The sequence below is a fragment of the Helianthus annuus genome, chromosome 12 (genome assembly GCF_002127325.2).
Source record: "Helianthus annuus cultivar XRQ/B chromosome 12, HanXRQr2.0-SUNRISE, whole genome shotgun sequence".
NCBI classification, from domain to species: Eukaryota; Viridiplantae; Streptophyta; class Magnoliopsida; order Asterales; family Asteraceae; genus Helianthus; species Helianthus annuus.
In genome coordinates this window covers 40,461,453-40,480,172 of record NC_035444.2, presented here as the reverse complement: position 1 = coordinate 40,480,172, position 18,720 = coordinate 40,461,453, and the positions used below count along the sequence as shown (strand labels likewise).

Sequence of the window (18,720 nt, the reverse complement as noted above, 5' to 3'; positions counted from 1 at the left end):
GGGCGGGCTAGTAAGTGACATGGCAGGCTCTCAATGGCCAAACCAAACTCATGCCCCCAACCCAAGCCCCACCATACCCCATGGGCGTGGGTTTGAGTGGTGGTGAGGGGGGGGGGGGGGCTCCCATTCCACGTGTCAACAAATGCCTCAACCTAAACCCCACCATACCCTATGGTCTAAAGAGCGATATAACAGGTCTTAACAAATGCCAGCTAGGATTAATACGTAACAAATTATAACCAAGGACCTATTTCAACGGCTCTAAAGATATTATCCTATCCATCAACAAAAAAAAAAACAACAATCGATCCATTGAAGAATAACCATCTAGTGGTGGGACCGGACCGGACCGTGGTTGGTCACCGTCAACGACGTCATACCGCAGCCTCGTTCGTATCTTCTTCTTCTTGTTCTCCTCCAATCGCAATCATATACTTTGAATTCAATTTTATTCGTAAAGAATTGTATTTGTGGATGATTTTTCCCAATTGTCTTGTTGCTATTTTATTATTATTTTCTTGACCAGTTGTTACCTTGTTCGATTCGATTCATTTAATTCCATATTCGTACGCCTTTTAAGTTTTTAGCATTGAGATTTCCGTACATTCGCAAGAACCCTAGATCGGTTGTTGTTTGATCGATGGTGAAGGAGACGGAGTATTACGATATTCTTGGGGTTAAACCTACCGCAACGGAATCTGAGATTAAGAAAGCTTATTATATCAAGGTTATTATTATTATTATACATCTTTCATTAATTCTTGTAATAATTATGCGATTTTGTTTGATTTCTTATTTTACCTGCTATTTGTGCCCTAATTTAATGAAATTTCAATTTCAATTAACTTTAAGTAATTTATATAAGTTTGGGTATAAGACCTGTGTTGATAAGAAATCAAGCCAATTGCAGCACATTTTGTTTGTAAGAGAACATTAGGCGTTCCAAGGCGTTTAGGTCTCGAAAGCCGAGGTGAGGGCTGCAAGGTGTTAGTGCAACAAATAAGCTTTATAGCCTTTATGTATAACCAAAAGTTGCATCTATCTCGTCGCTTTTATGTATAGGTCATTTGATGAAGTAAATGTTCGTAATATCTTCGTCGTTTTGGTCAGTTTTACATATCAACCTGGTTCGGTATGACAAAATTCTGACTCAGATATTCACATGTACATGAAGGTGTTATTTTGGTCACCTTGCCTAAGGCGTGCATTTTAAAACCAAGGGCGCGTGAATTTTATTATTTGTTGGCAAGCTCTTATTTCCTTCCCTTGCAACATTTATATAACTGTTCTTAGTAATTGAAGCTATATGTAATCCAAGCTCCAGTTTTGGTATATGCATGATGAAGAACTTGGTGTTCATAAACTGTTGAAACCGACCAAACCTTTTGTGATTTTGTACGGTCTGTTCACGGTTCAGTTTTGGTGGTTTAACGGTCCGGTTACGGTTTCTAACTTGGAGTCAAACCGAACTAGTCATCTAGCCCTTTTTAAATTTATTTGGATTTACAGTTATGTATATGCATTAAATTCATGAACCATCTTTATTGTTTTATATTTTTTAATACAAACTAATAATTTTTTTTTTAAAAAAAAAAGTTCAAACTCTCAAACCGCCAAAGTGGTCGATTTGGCTGACCCGGTATATAGCGGTTCAGCTCAGACAGATGGGACCGTGAACACCCCTAGCTTCATGTACTTCAAACTAGGCTGTATATAGTTATGCATAGACTGTTAGACCTAACATTACATGAAATCAGGCAGGATAATAAGTCCTTATTGGGATCTTATACTTGTATATATACAAATAAGTGATTTATGATGATTGTATGATTGCCTGTGTATTCTTTTCCTAATTAGCTTGTTTACAAAAATAGCTTCTAGATTCTTGCGAGTAAATACGTGTGAGCATAGTTTAATTATTGTCGTCCACTCGTTGTTAACTTGCTATACTTGGAGAATTGCAGGCGCGCCAGGTCCATCCAGACAAAAATCCAAATGATCCTCTTGCAGCACAAAATTTTCAGGCAACACTCCCGTCTAACTCTTATTGAATATGTTTTCTTCAATATATTATTTTAGTTAAAGATTTTGTATTCTATAACAGGTTTTAGGAGAAGCTTACCAAGTATTGAGTAATCCTGATCAAAGACAGGTTTACGATGTTCACGGGAAATCAGGAATCTCAACGTTAGTTTTGTGGTTTTTAATTATAGATTATGGTACCTTGTGCTGTATAAATGCGTACATTCATATGTTATTTGATCAGTGCTGAAATATTTTTTGTCTGTTAATTATAGCGAGGCAATCATTGACCCAGCCGCTATCTTTGCAATGCTTTTCGGGAGTGAACTATTTGAAGACTACATTGGCCAGCTTGCGATGGCATCCATGGCTTCTTTGGATATTTTCACCGAAGGGGAGCAGATTGATACTAAAAAGTTGCAAGAAAAGATGAGGGTACGTGTGAATATAGAATCAGGATCAACTATGAACTTAAATGTTGGTAAGAACTGATCAAAATTCACAAGTTGAATCATATAGGTACAAATTCACAAACTTGACGAGATTGTATTTGTATCTTGTTGTTGAAGTGTTTGGCATAATTTTGTAACTTTGTAAATGACAGATCTACATTTTTCGGTTGTTGCAACAGACTGCAAAATCAGATGCATATTTGAATTTGTTTATTTTTTAAAAGAAAATGCTTTAAAACTCTTGTAAAACACTTCAACAGAGGTATGAAACTATGAATTATGAATCGAAATTTCAACTTGTATCTTGTATGTTTCAGATTCAATATTTTGATTAGTTTATATGGTTTTTTTTTTTTACCATTATTTGAGTTCTTATAGGAACTGTCCCCTGTTGTGAACACACACACATATATATGGAATGGTTAAAATGAGAACTAGTTTGAGTTGTGAGAACTCGTGAGAACCCTACTTCCAAAAGTGTTTTGAAAAAAAATTTTGACGATTTTTTTATGAAGCTTACATGTACATATCGAAAAAAAGCTGGCTCGTAATTTTTTTTTCCGGTTTTTATTTATAGGTGTGCTAGTTAGATGTTAATTTACTTTTGTGCAAAATTTGGTTGCAAAACTCACACGGGAAGTAAAATTCTTGCAAGTTCTCACAACTAGGAGGAGTTCTCACATGAACTCTTCCCTATATATATAGAGAGAGAGAGAGTTTAAAATACAATAGTCCTTAACGTGCGATGCGTACGTTAACCTTACCCTATATATATATAAAGAAGGGGGGGGGGTGGTTTACTATATAACCAATTTTAAGTAGAGAATTGCGAAAACGGCAAAAACACGTGTCGATTGCTTTAACTGTGATACGTAAGGCACTTATGTAACCGCATAACCGTCTCTCTCTCTCCCACTGCTGCGGTACGTACAAGCACTTAACTAGTTCTTTACTTAAAATTGATCCTCTATTGACCACACTCTTATTATACACACACACACACACATATATACATATATATATTATATCTATATATATTATCCTATTCAGTAGCATACATCAAGCAGTAATATATTTTTTAAAATTTATCTTGTGGCTATGTAAATTTGAATCAGTTAAGTGTGTGTATCACAGATTGTGCAAACGGAAAGAGAAGAAAAGTTAATTACATTACTTAAAGATCGTCTCCATGAATATGTGCAAGGAAATAAAGATGATTTTATCCGTCATGCTGAAGCTGAAGTATCAAGGCTCTCCAATGCAGGTATATTATAAATCATTTAACTAAAAAATTAATGCCAAGTTTTTGTATATTTCTAACTGTAAGTTATGCCCGCCTTTTGTAGCTTATGGTGTGGACATGCTCAACACAATTGGATATATTTATACTCACCAAGCTGCCAAAGAGCTTGGTAAAAAGGCTATTTATCTCGGTTTACCGTTTATCGCTGAGTGGTTTAGGAACAAAGGCCACTTTATAAAATCACAAGTTACAGCCGCGACAGGTACATCTGGTCTATACTCTATATGTTATCATATGTTTGTTTTATTATATTTGTATAATAGTATTAAACTAGAAATTTTACCCTGCACATTGCGATGGGAGTTTGATTATCAGTACATTACCAACACTGGGTGTAGCAACTGAAAGAGATAACGTAAAACCATGGGGAAACGAACATCGAAACGTCAACATACGTATTCAGAAATATCACTGAAAGTAGAAACAGTAAAAGCAAAAAAATAAAAAAAAATACTGGTTCTCATAATAGGGATTCCGGTAACGATATTGTTCGGTTGGAGTCGGTTTGTTTGGCACGTCAGCAAGGGAAAAACACTAAAAGACAAAATACGAAAAGGAATAAGGAATAAAAGTAACGGGACTGAAGATGTATATTAGCAAAGTTAAAGTAGGGGTCTAAACATGTATATAAGCAAAGTTAATTTACGAAGGAAAAAACTTTATTAAAGTAGAGGGGCTAAACTTGCATATTAGGAAAGTTAAGTTAAAGGGTTGTATAGTAAAAATAATAAAGAGCGGGGGGTGTAATTAGAAAAATTCACTAAAAGACAAAACCCTTAGCTACTCTAAGGGTGGGTTGTGTTTTAGTATAATAATCATTAATCTTTATGCCAATTAGGTACTTTTTATTTTTTATTGTTGCGCTTTTCTTGTGCCGGGCATGCGCTTCTTTTGCGCCTTTGATTTCCTAGTCTGGCTTATTACCATTATGTAACATTATATATTTTTCATTTTGTGTCACCTTTTGCGATTTTAGGCGCAATCGCTTTAGTTCAGCTTCAAGAAGACATGAAACGACAGTTGAGTCAAGAAGGGAAGTACACAGAAGAGCAACTCGAAGAATACATGGAGTCACACAAGAAGATAATGATTGATTCTCTTTGGAAGCTTAATGTGGCAGATATTGAAGCCACGGTTTCTCGTGTCTGTCAGATGGTTGTATCCATTTTCCCTCATTTTTTTGGTTTATATAAATACGCAGATGGTACTCATATTTATATCATTTTATGTCTGTTTCAGGTTCTTCAAGATCATACCGTGAAAAAAGAGGAGCTTCGTGCGAGAGCTAAGGGATTGAGGATCCTTGGTCGGATCTTTCAGGTGTTATTATGTGTACATTGTCGTTATGGCAAAACGGGTTAGCTGGATGGGTCGGGTCAAACAATTTTTACCATTCATAAGTAATGTACTTGAGATGGCTGATGTATAAACAATTATTTTGATTTCAGAAGGCAAAACCAGCCGTTAATGGGCATGAAAGTGAACCAATGTTACACTCTGGTATGCATAATCTGAATGTTGAGGATACAGATGATGCTTCAAAAGCTGCAGAATCTGGTCAAAGTTCTCAACCCACCATGGTACCACAGGTATATTATTCACTTCTTTAACTGTTAAAAACATGTTTTTTTTTCTTCCTATTTTTACATTATAAGTTATTATATTATGTTTTTATTTTTATTCTAGAGTCCATATGTGGAAGCTCCCCAATTTCCTGGTGTAGAAAATTATGATTTTCCTATGCCAACAGTACCCCCTGGGGCCCAGAGATCTTAGTGAAGTTGCATGGTTGAATTGGGATGGTATGTCATGTGTTTTGTATGTATAATTTTGGTAATGAAGTTGAATTTGCATGTATTTAACTGAACACATAACTTTCATATGATTTTTAATTTGTTTATTATAAGAACAGAATGTATTTTCTTTTCCCCCGGACTATGCCTCACAATAAAGCCATGTAAAATTGTACAGTATAATCTGGACAAATAAACATCTTGAGAACCATAAAAGAATATTCGTTTAGTGAGATTATTTATTTATCAAGAAAAGGTATTTAGTTTTGGAGAAGATGAGATCATTCATTTACATGGTTATACCGTATATTTTGAATGAACGGCAAATTTGCGTGTCACGAGCGGAACCACCCGATTATATTTATCTTTACTAGGCAATAATGTCTATACATCAATTCAGAAGAAAACCCAATAAATCTGGGAAAAAACTCTCTGATTGAACCAGTGCCTAATGGTTTCTAAGTCTTATCCCACACTCAATATGCTAGTATGCTATAATGCCTTAGACAATATTTTTCCATTTTAAATGATATTAATATTACAATAAGCTTTTAAACAATTTTCTTTGAACGGCAAGTTTCATTTATACTTGTGAGACTTGAACCCATGACCATCTCCAATTCAGGTGCTCTTTAAAAGTTTTGCTTCTCCCGACCACCAACCCATGGTAACTTTTAAACCTAAGGTGGTAAAGATTGTTGATATTAAATTTCATTCGGGTCTTTCCGACTTAATTTTTTTTTTTGGAAAGGAGTGGATCAACCGGTTACCTTGGTCGCCTCTAGGCGTACCCGCTGGCCCGGGATCGAACTCGTGACCTATGGGTAAACCTTCACACCTCTTACCCATTGGCTCTGACTTAAGTAATTGATCAGGTCGTTGGGAGGGACTGCCGTCCGATCGGACAGCCATCCGATCGGCTTGCACTTGGTTTCACACTTAAACATTTTTCCAAATTTCAAAGGACTGGACGTCGAACGGACTGCCGTCCGATCGGATTGCCATCCGATGGAACGACTATCCGATCATGTGACGTTGGGGACTTTGGTACTTGATCAATGTCAAAGAACAGTAGTTCCAACGGATTGCTACCCGATCGGATTACCATCCGATCGAGTGACAACCCTGCTGTGAACTTGTTCTCACTAAGTGTCCTGCCAATCGGGTCGCTATCCGATCGGACTGCCGTCCGATCGATCGACCTGAAGGGTAGAGATACTTCTCTGTTTTCAAAATGCTACAACGAAAACTTCAAAGCCATCATACACAAACACATCCTTACCAAACAAGATGTCAATCCAAGAACGGATTGACATCCGATCGGATTGCCATTCGATCGGATTGCCATCCGATACTTGGTACTTTTGCACCGTTTTACGCGTCGCTCATCGTTTATGCTATCGTTAACTGTTCAGGCTAATCTCTCAAGTGCTTACTTCAATCCAAGGCAATGTTTATTAAGTTAAACGCTATCTGTGAGTATACTCGATCCCTTTTTGCTTTATGCACTTTTGGGTGTTACATACGTTACTTATTCTAAATCACATCGATCACACAACGCAAACACTATTTATATGTTGACCACTAATGCATGTTATACATGACTCGATGAATGCCTGTTTGTTATGTTTACACGTTGATTGCTGTCTACCTGCCTTAGCAACGATAGTACTATAGTTTGGACTCAGCACCTGTCGTGGACAGGGGTTGTTAAGGACAATACTTCACGTGTTCGCACTGGTGAACATGTGATGTGCACTCGCTACTCGCAGTCAAATCGCAGTCATTGGTATTGATAGGATCTTTGTCGATAACTTACATGCTTCACATTATGCGTTGTACATGCTGGTTATGCGTAAACGATTTCGAACCCTATTATACTATTAAACTTGTATGCTCACCTTTACACTATGTGTATTGATCTCTATTTTAACGTATGTGACAGGTGTTTAGGATGCTACTTTCTAGGATGCTTGCTATGTGGAATCGAGTTAGGAAGAGTCTAGAAACAAACAAACAATTTATTTAAATCTGAGTTGTCGAAACATGTTATTTGTTTTTGAGATATCGTTGTCTGTAATAACTTAATTTGCTTGATGGGTTATGGTATGAGACATAATATTAACTATCTGGTAATGTAGTTGTTATGGAATTTCTCTTGAACAATCTGTTTCGCTCAGTGCCGCGCCCCGATGTTTCCGTCATCGGTTGGGGTGTGACACGCGCACACATGTTGATTCACAGCTATATGGCACAACTATCTAGCTTCCTGAGAAGGTTTCCTTTGTTTTGCGCGGCAAAACTTCGAAGTTTGAAAAAGACCATCTTCTGACAGGTTGGTGGCGAAAGCGACGGTTGATGTGATCGCTAACACAATGGTAAATTTCCATCAAATTTTAAGATGACATATGAAGGGTCAAGTTAAAATGCCTAATTTTTTTTTGTCATTCTCTTCCATTCATACCTCTTTTCCCTTGATCAATGACATTTATGTATAATAAATCTATATTATATATTAGATTATTTATAAATAATAAAAATATAAGCTTATGGATAATAAACTTACCACTTTCATCAAGAATATATATTCAAAAATACATTCTATTGTATTTGTTTATTTGAACCAAAATTAATCAAATTTAACATAAAATGTGTTGTGTAACTTTAGAGAAGTTAGTTAATAATTTAGATGTAAATTGTCGACCGCGCTGCAACATACGGGTTTCCCACTAAATAAAAAAATGTTGCAGTATACTATATAATGTTTATCATAAGGATTTCCCTATTTATCATAAGGGGTTCCCGTGCGTTGCAGCCGTGAAGCGTGTGTGCTTTTATATATACACACACAACGTATATACGACTTTTTAACATTGTTTCAATTTGAATTATGTTCTCGGCCATATTGTCGACTCCGCCGCAACACTCGAGTTCCCTACTTATACACACACACATCTATAGCTAATAAATCAGGTGATATATGAGACCAAGATTATTTTTCCCCTCTTATTTAATAATTAGATTCAAACAAACAAATAAATTTTTTTACCTTTTTTTGAACGAAAAAGGTTATGTAATCACCAGTCACCACTCCTAAATTATACCAAGTTTATCACATGCCAGGAATTAAATACCGGTCTACATAGCCTCTAAATCCTCATTTTGAATTTAATCAAACTAGGATTTTTTTCCGTCCGCGCTTCGCGGCGGGGTTAATCGGCCTTTAATATGAAGGCATCTACTTAGGCTATGGGGTATGGTGATGGTCCCTCCTTGGAGGATGATCCACCACGTAGATGCCACGTAAATCGGGTTTGAGAATAGAGGTAAGGAAATGGGGGATGAGCCGTGTGTGAGGGGAGTTTGTCCTGTAGTGGACTGGCTTGAACGGCAAGATCCCGACGATTTGGACGCTGCCGCGGGGGGGGGGGGGGGGCGGTCCAAGGCCGAAGCCCACACTGTGATAGTTGTACCCATGCATGATAATCAAACTATGAGCTCATAAATGACCATCAGAACTTGGTCATGTCATGATAATCAATCAAACAAACCACATGTTGTGTGGATCATCTCAAGGTAATCAACCAAAACATGAATTTATCTACACAAATATGGAATTTAAAGGAAGAAACATTTTGTAAATTAAATCTTTCTTCACATACACATACTATTTACTTGAACTGTTTGTCTACAAAAAGCAAATCAATGCGTGGGATAAAGTGGAACGATACCTGCTTGTATTAACACACGGGTCAGTACCTTGCAATCAAATAGTGTTTTTTATCTACCATTCTTTCATTCTTCTTTCCTTGCTGCAAGAGTTTGGAGGCTGAGTCAAGTTGGGTGATTCTGTTTCGAGTGGAGAAGGGAAATAATCAGAGATGGGTTCTCAAGATCCTTTCTGAGTCGTTTTGACCATTTCCACCTTCCATGTTATAACATTGATACAATCTCTAGCATTGGTGGGCTCAAGTTAGCAAGAGGCTGAACAGCCGAATACACAATAGAGCTACCCGAATCGTTTGCATAACATCCCTTTCAACAAAACCATCACTCTTCAATCTTGTATCTATTAGGTCAACCATTCTTGATCTTTCATACAACTTTCATGCCTATTTTCAAAAAAAAAAAAAAAAAAAGAATAAAGAAATAAATAAAGATCTCATTTTGTTTCTTTAGATTAAAACTAAATTTGTAAATGGGATTGGGTGCTACATATTTGGGAAGGTATTGCATTTCTAATGGTAAACTACGTTCTGTATTCTCCCTCTAGCTAATGATTTTAAGCACTAAAACCAGAAAACTGAATATCCTATACAGATCACAAAGCAAAGGCATTACGATTATTATAGGTTGATATTTTATTTAGAGTAAATTGCCAAAATCGTCCCGGAGGTTTAGTCACGTTTGCCAATTTCATTCAAAACAACTTTTTTTGAACCATATTGCCCTTCACTTTTGGGCTAAGTTATCATTTTCATCCGAACGTCTAACTTTTTTGTCAAGAAGTAACTTATATGTTCCAGCTAGCTACTATGGTGCTCACATAAGCTTAATCCTTAAGAAAAAATCTGGCCAGCCCAAAATCTCCAATTCTTGGTTGAAATATTGTCATCAAGAAGTATGTTACTGGCTTTATATCTCTGCATAATCCTGATGCGAGAGTCATCATGGATCCGAGTGCTCCGGTTTAATACATGTTTTCCCTGTTTACAAATTCACAAAAAGTTATAAAGTATGTTGGTATTTTGATAATCATGTCTAATACATTTACTCTCTATAACTTCGATAAAAAGGACAAAGAAAATGCCACCGGTTATAAACCAATTTTCCCTTGTATTAAAAATTAACTTTCCAAACCCAAAACTATTTTGATAAGTTACCTAATCCGCCTATTTTCCACCTTTAGAAATGTGTTTTAAAGTCATGTACCATATATAGTGACTTATCATGATTCATGAACTCACATTGAGACATTTTATTCAAACACATATGGGTCAAAATACATCAAGTATTGCATTACCAATAAAACAATGCCTCCGATTGAACACATAATCCCTTTTATATATTTTTTTTTCTTTTTTAGTATAAAGTGTGTTTCATTCTAAAATGAAATTTTTACACATTAAAAATAATGTTCTCTGTCTTATAAATTTCCTATTCACTTATTAGTGTATCATTCCACACAATATCATCTCAACGAATACATAGTTAAGCAATCAATATCACCACAACATACTTCTGTTAATGTTAGTCACTCTGTAAGCATAAATAGGCTAACTATATTACCATATAAACTACATTGCATATATATGCAAAATAGAAACGGTAGTGAACAACTAACCTGATCCAGGAGAAATCACTAAATTTGTCATTCATTTGCATTTCATGACATACCTGTTGCCCATAAATGCCAAATAAATCATTAGCCATTGAACTATTCATGTTTTCCCGTAACAAATCTCAAGAAAATAGAATAATCTATTTAATATATTAATAAATAACCAAATGTAAGTGTGATGTCATAAAAAACAAATATACATAAGAATAAGATGAACAAAACATATAACCTGTACGTATGTATTTCAACCTTCTAAATAAATAACTTATTGATGGGTAAAAAAGCGAAAAAAACTTGTAGAAAACGGAAACTACAAAACCATTCGACTCATGACAAAGCGAAAAGGCTCAGAATGGCACTTCATCATCGCCAAATACGGCTCAGCGCTGGTACGAGCGCAAACAGAGTTGCCACGCCAAGTAGCAAGCAACCATCATCATCGAACAATGTTTCAAATCCCCATCAAATAGACATATACACAGTCTGTAACCACCAATATCACGACCAACAACAACATGACCAACACTACTAACACAATAATCTAATCTCTCTCAGAAAGATAAAACGAAAATACCAACACAAATCGACTCAGATCTGAGAAGATCATCATCGTCGTTGAACCATCTCAGTGGCGCGACGGTTGCAACCGGAGTTGCCATACCAGGTAGCAAGCCAACATCATCGCAGGGTTTAAAAATCGTCGTCGCCAAGACAGACTTAATCCACCGGTGGTCAGTGGCGCGACGGTTGCAACCGGAGTTGCCATACCAGGTAGCAAGCCAACATCATCGCAGGGTTTAAAATTCGTCGTCGCCAAGACGGACTTAATCCACCGGTGGTGACCCTCCGGTCACCGCCCTGACATTTTCTTTAAGAGGGCTAAGGTATAAAGGAGGAAAACATGTTTCAAGAGAGGATTATTGCCCAAATAGTTCAATCGGAACCAATCACGAACAAAAACTGTGGTGGCCGTGGTAGTGACCCTTTGGTCACCGCTCCTCTCTCTTCTCTCTCCCCTTCTTTCTCTCTCTTCACGTTCTCTCTCTACTTAGGCAAAAAAACCCCAAACAACAAAACACCACTGCAACATGGCGACAACAGCGGCGGTGACCCTTTCCCTCCCTCTCCTCTTCCCTTCCCCTCTATTTTCTCGTTCTCTCTCCTCTTAAGGGTTTTCAAGGGGCAAAAGGCAGAAGCCACATGTCTCAAGGGGAGGATGACCACCTAAATAGGTGAATCAGAAAACAACAGAGAGGATGACCGACCATATATGGCAATTAGAAGAAACCACAAAGTAAAAAAGTACTATTCATTCACTTCTCTTATTAATAGATTTAGATTTAGATTAGATTTAGATTAGATTGAACCAAACGTGGTTTCCTTCTTGGTCGTAACAAGCCATCAGATATTTTGGGATTTGCGAATCACTCCAACAAACGGCTATCGACTTGGCTGAAAAGCTTGACGAACCATAATTTAATCTCACAAACCTCACTACCTCTCGAAAATTTCCTGTATTTAACTCGTGTAATACACAAGTATCTAATCTAGTGTACATATACAATGGCGGGTCTAGGTGTGATGATGTGGAAATCTAAAGATTTGTAAGGATCGATGTTTATTAGATCGATGACACAATATATGTTTTTTAAAAGAAAATATGATGTTACATCCAAATTGTAACGTTTTTGGATGTTCTCCACCCTTTGCGGTGTTAACAAGTGAAGAAGAGAGGTGGGACAGATTAGTTTACAAAGTCGAATGGAAAACTATGAAGGGAGAAAAACCCAAATTCAACACGGACATATGAGTGAAGGACAAGAAATACGTAATAGGTCTTCTAGAATAAGTTTTGGTGAGAGGACTAAATCATTCCACTTGTCACCAGTTTAATAATTCAAAATATATGTTAAAATGGATATTATATTTTTTTATTGAAGAAAGTATCTTATTTTTCTTTTTTATTAGAAGTTGACGTATTTTTATTGGATTGATAAATATTTAGTTATTGGGTGACGCATATAACACACTTTTAAGTATTTCCAGCTTAAGTTTATTTTCTTTTACTTATCCTCAAATGTTATGGTTCGATTCGGTATTTACAACACTTTTGAGCAAATCGATAACTAGTGGCAGAACCAGAACACCGTTAACTATTAGTATTGTCACTACTCTACAAATCATGAACATCAGTGATAGATCTTGCTTAAAAATTCAGAAATATCCCAATTTTTTTTTAATCAGGGGTATCCTTTGTATAAAACCGATTTTTTTTACACTACGTAGACGGAGTTGAGTGCTATTTTTTACACTATGGAGATAGAATTGAGAGGTAGCCCGTACTATCTCTGCTTCTACACTACCTCCACTCCTGATGCATATATGATATATTTAAGTCCCGTCATTCCTTTCATGTGTACATCCAAAATTGCTTCTATATCGACTAGTACCCATTACTTGAAGCACCAAAATATCTACACACAATAAGTAGATTGCAAACTTAAACATCCACTAAAGTACACAATTTTCTCACGATGAGAGTGAAACACTCATCACTTTAGGAGAAGGATATCATTTCAGCACCTTGATTTCGTTCGGCTTAATTCGCTCAGATTTAAAAACAAAACTTACACATAAACAAAAATATAAACGTAAACAAACCTATCCAAGATTCCAAGATTCTTTAGTTTATTGATAGTCTAATCCAACACTAAATAAATGCTCCCCATAAAACCTAGTGTACCGTTCACACAATAGTCATGTGAAGTGAAGTGTGGAGGGCTTGTCATGTAAAACATTAAAAACACATGGATGATAACCATCAACCACTCAAACCATAAGGAGGTTAAATGAACACCACCCCAATAATAAATAGTACCCTCGATTATTCTCATTCTCAAAAGATCAATTATTTTGTTTTCTTTTAACCCCCCGGCCATGGATATCACTACACTTTCTTGTGTTCTTGGAGTAGCTGTAGCATCAATCTTCTTGTATTTTATATGGAGGTTTTTGAATTTGTTATGGTTTAAACCAAAGAAAATCGACAAGTTTTTAAGAGATCAAGGAATCAAGGGTACCCCGTATAGATTCTTGTATGGAGATCTTAAAGAGACGGTGGAGATGATGAACGAAGCCAAATCTAAACCCATGACTCTTACTCACGATGTCGCACCTCGAGTTTCGCCTTTCTTCTACAAATCCATCACCACTCTTGGTATGAAACTTTGCTTCTCTTTTTTTTTTTTTTTTTTTTTTTGATATCTTTAACTAAGTGGAAAAAAAAAATTGCCCAGGTGGTGTATAATTAGTTAGTTAGTAAAAGTTTGATATGTATATGTAAGTATGTGACTGCATAAAATATAAATTTTACATAAAATGAAAATCTTACGAGTAGAGTCCATTCTTTATTAGTTAATAAAATTAAAAATAAAATAATTCGAGAGGGTTTTCAGATAAAAGACTAGCGGTGGTTAAGGGAGGTGGTGATGGTGGCTGCATCGATGACGGTGGTGAGCGGCGATTGGAGAGAATTAGAGTGTGAGAGAGAGAGAGAGTCATGCGAGTGTGACGGATGTTTCTATGTGTAATTACTTGGTAATAAAAAAAAAGAATAAAAAATGAATATTATAAAATAGTGTGAAGTTCAAATAAAAAATAATATATTATATATATAGAAAAAGTGTATCGTACAAAATGCCTAAACATACGAAGCATACGCTATGGCAAGTTCGTATGTTATAACCTCAGAAAGGAAATCTGGCATGTTTAAAAAAAACCAAAGATCGCATGTTAAAAAAAATCGCATGTTGCTGAAAAAAAACCAAAATCGCATATTCAAAAAAACATCGCATGTTGATACTACATCTCGTAAACAGCGTACATTAAGGCAATTTGTACGATAACCGGTCTCTCTCTCTATTATATATAATTAATAAAGTGTAATGTACAATATGCCTTATCGTACGAGCGTACGAGATTTGAAGTTCGCACGTTATAAACTTTATAACCAAAAAGTCGCATATTGTAAAATATAAAAAATCGCATGTTGAAAAAAAAAAATCGCATGTTGAAACTGAAAAAATATCATGTTGTATAAATGAAAAAATAGCATGTTATAAAATAAAATTGCATGTGAAAATGAAGTTCACATGCTGTAACTTAGTCTCGTACTCAATCTCGTGTGCAGTGTACGTTAATACAAATTGTACGTTAACCAACCCCTATATATATACACACACACATACATATAGTGTGAGGTTTAGTGGGAACACGAAAAATGCGAGAAAGTGGGAAACTATGTATTTAACATTTACATATATTATAAGATTCCAATTTTAAATGCTAAAAAATTATTTTTGAAGCTTTTGCATATAAAAATGTGTAGAAACTATTTAAATAAAAAAAATGTAAAAAAATAGTTTTTTTTTACCTTTTGAAGCTTTTGCATTTAAAAATGTGTAGAAACTATTTTTTTTCTTATTAATAAAGCTTTTACAAGTATTTATATATGCAAAAGTTTCCAAAAAAATTGGAAAAAAATTAATTTTTAACAAATCAAATTGAATTTTTAACATGTTAAATTGATTTTTTAACATGTTATGCATGGTTTTTTGGTTCCCTACTTTTTTAATGTTTCACATTGAACCCAACCCTATGTATGTGTATATATTTTAATGAATTAAAAATAAAAATGCAATAAGAAAGTTAGCGAACTAAGCGGAGCTGGGCCAGAGCTAGCTCAAGCTTGACTCATTTACATACTTCTAATTTTGAGCAAGCTTTGAGCCATGGTCTATTTGAACATCTTTGTTTTAGGATGTATCTCTTTTGTTACCAGTGATGATAAGAGTGATCAATTCATTGATATCATGGAAATGCAATTTACTTAAATGTGGACACACATATGCTATGAATTAATCTATACTCTTTAGCCAAAGGGTGTCTATAATTTATGTTTATCGGGTATTAGGGGAGGAGGGGTGGTTCACTAGTGATAGTTTTTATCACTCCCACTATCCAATCAAATCATGCCATGTCATCAACCATTTTCCATCACTCACAACCTTTTTTAGTAGGGGTGGTCATCACTCACCACCACACCCAATAATTTCCCCACAACCAACAATTACACTCACAAAACAAAACTATCACGCGTTGAAAATATCACGAAAATGGATTGCATTGAAATTATAACGTGTGGAACTTGTGTTGGCGGGGTGGTAAAATGATAATATAACGCGTGATGGAAATTTCCGTTATAAAATAACGTAACCGCCCCGGGCGGCCTTATAGTAATTGGGCTTTTGTGTTGATTATATAGGTAAGACTTGTTTTACATGGATGGGAACAAGACCTATGGTACACATATCTGAACCTGATATGATACGAGAAGTCTTGGCTAATTATAATACATATCAAAAGCAAAGGGGTGGTAATCCATTAACAAAGTTGCTAGTTAGAGGATTAGTAGATCTTGAGGGAGAACAATGGGTTAAACATAGAAAAATCATTAATCCAGCATTCCACATGGAGAAGCTCAAGGTTACTTTCTTACAATTCATTTTTTTTACAAGATCATTTACCCTTAATTTATCATGCCCTAAAAACCATTACATGGATGTCCATAACTCTTTTGCAGCATATGATACCAGCCTTTTATGTGAGCTGTAGTGAGATGATCGGCAAATGGGAGAAACTTTTAACCCAAGAAAGTTCATGTGAAGTGGATGTGTGGCCTCATCTTCAAACTTTTTCAAGTGATGTAATTTCACGTACAGCTTTTGGTAGCAGTTTTGAGGAAGGAAGAAAGATATTTGAACTTCAAAGAGAACAAGCAAGGCTAGTTATAAAGGCTGCAAATTCAGTTTACATTCCCGGATCACGGTAAGTTAGTTTTAAAATATTAATTTCCATGTCTATTGGAAGCTTAAATTGGTATCACTATAATTTTGTGCTAATAAAGTACGATCCGGTAGATTTTTGCCAACAAAAAACAATAAACAGATGAAAGAGATTGACCGACAAGTTAGGGATTCTATAAAGAGCATAATCAATAAACGAGTTGTTGCAATGAAAGCCGGGGATGCTAGCCATGATGACCTTTTAGGTATACTTCTTGATTCAAATTACAAAGAAATTAAACAAAAAGGGAATAGCAATTTCGGATTAAGCATTGACGACGTTATTGAAGAATGCAAACTTTTCTACTTTGCGGGGCAAGAGACCACAGGAAATATGCTTGTTTGGACTATGACTTTATTAGGTCAACACTCGGAATGGCAGACCCGTGCTAGAGAGGAAGTTTTAGATGTCTTCGGAGATAAGAAACCAGATATCGATGGCTTGAGTCATCTAAAAGTTGTAAGTTTTCGTACTTTTATAACTAGATATTTATGACTTCTGAATATTTTGATATTAGAATTTCTTTTGTATCTCATTTTGTAGATGAACATTATCTTCAATGAGGTTCTCAGACTATATCCACCTGCCATATTTCTTAGACGACTAATACACGAAGAATCCAAATTAGGTAACCTAACCTTACCAGAAGGAACCCTTATCCAAATAAACGCATTGATTTTGCATCATGACAAAGATATGTGGGGTGAAGATGTGAACGAGTTTAAGCCCCAAAGATTTTCCAAAGGTGTTTCAAAGGTTACCAAGGGACAAGTTGCTTACATTCCATTTGGTGGTGGCCCACGTATCTGCATTGGCCAAAATTTTGCCTTACTAGAAGCAAAAATGGCTCTTGCAATGATTTTGCAGCGCTTTTCTTTTGAGCTATCTCCATCGTACTCGCATGCCCCACACGGAATGCCTACTCTACAACCTCAATTTGGGGCTCACTTGATTCTACGTAAAATTTAAACCGTGTATCACCTATATTATAGTTAACTTTAAGTATATGTTTTGTCATATATAAAGGGTTGTACTCCATATGTTTCATATTATTAGTAATACATAAATTTCAAAATTCTATAGTTAAAACATTCATCCCTTAAATTTAAAAATGTTAAAGTAGGGCTGTAAACGAACTGAACGTTCAGCTAGCTAACTGTTCGTGAACCGTTCGGCGGAAAGTTCGTTTATGTTCGTTCGTTTAGTAAATGAACGAACACGAACAAGAAATTTCGTTTGTTAAGTTAAACGAACGAACATGAACAGAGGTTGCGTTCGTTCGTTTATGTTCGTGAACGTTCGGTAATGTGTTCGTTTATGTTCGTGAGCGTTCGGTAATGAGTTCATTTATGTTTGCTTGTTAATATTTATTTGTGTTCGTTCATTAAAGGTTTTTATATGTTGTATTTTGTTTTATTATTTCTAGTTTTTAAAAATTTGGAACCATAGTTATCTTATATGCCTCTCACGACATCCCTCATTCACTATTTCAATTTTAGTTTGTGTTAAGGCTTAACAAACTCTTAATTTTCTGTTTATCATGTTTTTGATAATCACGCCAACTCTGTTCGGATAATTATGTTAAGTGTTTATTTATTTTTTTTTGTGGATTATGCAGATTTTATTCTAAAATGAATATTGTGTTCATAAACGTTGTTTTTGTTTATTTATGTTCATGAACATTTGTTAGAGTTCATTAGCATATGGTAAGTGTTCGTGAACAGTTCACAAACATGTTTGTTTCCTTAATGAACGAACATGAACAAGAAATCTCGTTCGGTAAGCGTTCGTGAACAGTTCATGAACAAGCTTGTTCCTTAACGAACGAACACGAACATGGCCTTGTTCGTGTTCGTTCGGTTCGTTTACAGCCCTATGTTAAAGATAAAATGACCCTTCCTTAAA

The 18,720-nt window shown here is 35.6% G+C and overlaps 2 protein-coding genes and 1 long non-coding RNA gene across 3 annotated transcripts; 2 read left to right on the top strand and 1 right to left on the bottom strand.

Moving 5' to 3' along the window:
* Window positions 1-285: 285 nt before the first annotated feature.
* Window positions 286-5,706, top strand: LOC110869091 (chaperone protein dnaJ 10). The gene is made up of 10 exons (XM_022118386.2): window positions 286-727; window positions 1,965-2,024; window positions 2,105-2,187; window positions 2,298-2,457; window positions 3,609-3,738; window positions 3,821-3,979; window positions 4,754-4,932; window positions 5,017-5,097; window positions 5,226-5,366; window positions 5,464-5,706. Exons 1-10 carry the CDS (start codon window positions 641-643, stop codon window positions 5,551-5,553), a joined length of 1,170 nt encoding a protein of 389 aa, XP_021974078.1. The 5' UTR covers window positions 286-640; the 3' UTR covers window positions 5,554-5,706.
* A 3,370-nt stretch (window positions 5,707-9,076) lies between these two features.
* Window positions 9,077-12,679, bottom strand: LOC110869090. The gene is made up of 3 exons (XR_002552923.2): window positions 10,915-12,679; window positions 10,117-10,276; window positions 9,077-9,682 (listed from the first exon to the last, which is right to left on the bottom strand). It is a non-coding gene; the product is annotated as an uncharacterized LOC110869090 (long non-coding RNA).
* Window positions 12,680-13,664: 985 nt separating this feature from the next.
* Window positions 13,665-17,904, top strand: LOC110869089 (cytochrome P450 CYP72A219). The gene is made up of 5 exons (XM_022118385.2): window positions 13,665-14,128; window positions 16,235-16,455; window positions 16,553-16,797; window positions 16,890-17,274; window positions 17,359-17,904. The coding sequence occupies exons 1-5, from the start codon at window positions 13,849-13,851 to the stop codon at window positions 17,782-17,784; spliced, it is 1,557 nt and encodes a 518-aa protein (XP_021974077.1). The 5' UTR covers window positions 13,665-13,848; the 3' UTR covers window positions 17,785-17,904.
* The last annotated feature ends 816 nt before the right edge of the window (window positions 17,905-18,720 follow it).

What these genes read in the sequence shown, in the direction of transcription:
- LOC110869091 (XM_022118386.2), top strand. Translation starts at nt 641, where the DNA reads ATGGTGAAGGAGACGGAGTATTACGATATTCTTGGGGTTAAACCTACC. An exon ending in AGAAAGCTTATTATATCAAG is followed by an intron (nt 728 to 1,964) that starts GTTATTATTATT and finishes GGAGAATTGCAG; the next exon opens with GCGCGCCAGGTCCATCCAGA. An exon ending in TTTCTCGTGTCTGTCAGATG is followed by an intron (nt 4,933 to 5,016) that starts GTTGTATCCATT and finishes TGTCTGTTTCAG; the next exon opens with GTTCTTCAAGATCATACCGT.
- LOC110869089 (XM_022118385.2), top strand. Translation starts at nt 13,849, where the DNA reads ATGGATATCACTACACTTTCTTGTGTTCTTGGAGTAGCTGTAGCATCA. An exon ending in CAAATCCATCACCACTCTTG is followed by an intron (nt 14,129 to 16,234) that starts GTATGAAACTTT and finishes TTGATTATATAG; the next exon opens with GTAAGACTTGTTTTACATGG. An exon ending in GTTTACATTCCCGGATCACG is followed by an intron (nt 16,798 to 16,889) that starts GTAAGTTAGTTT and finishes ACGATCCGGTAG; the next exon opens with ATTTTTGCCAACAAAAAACA.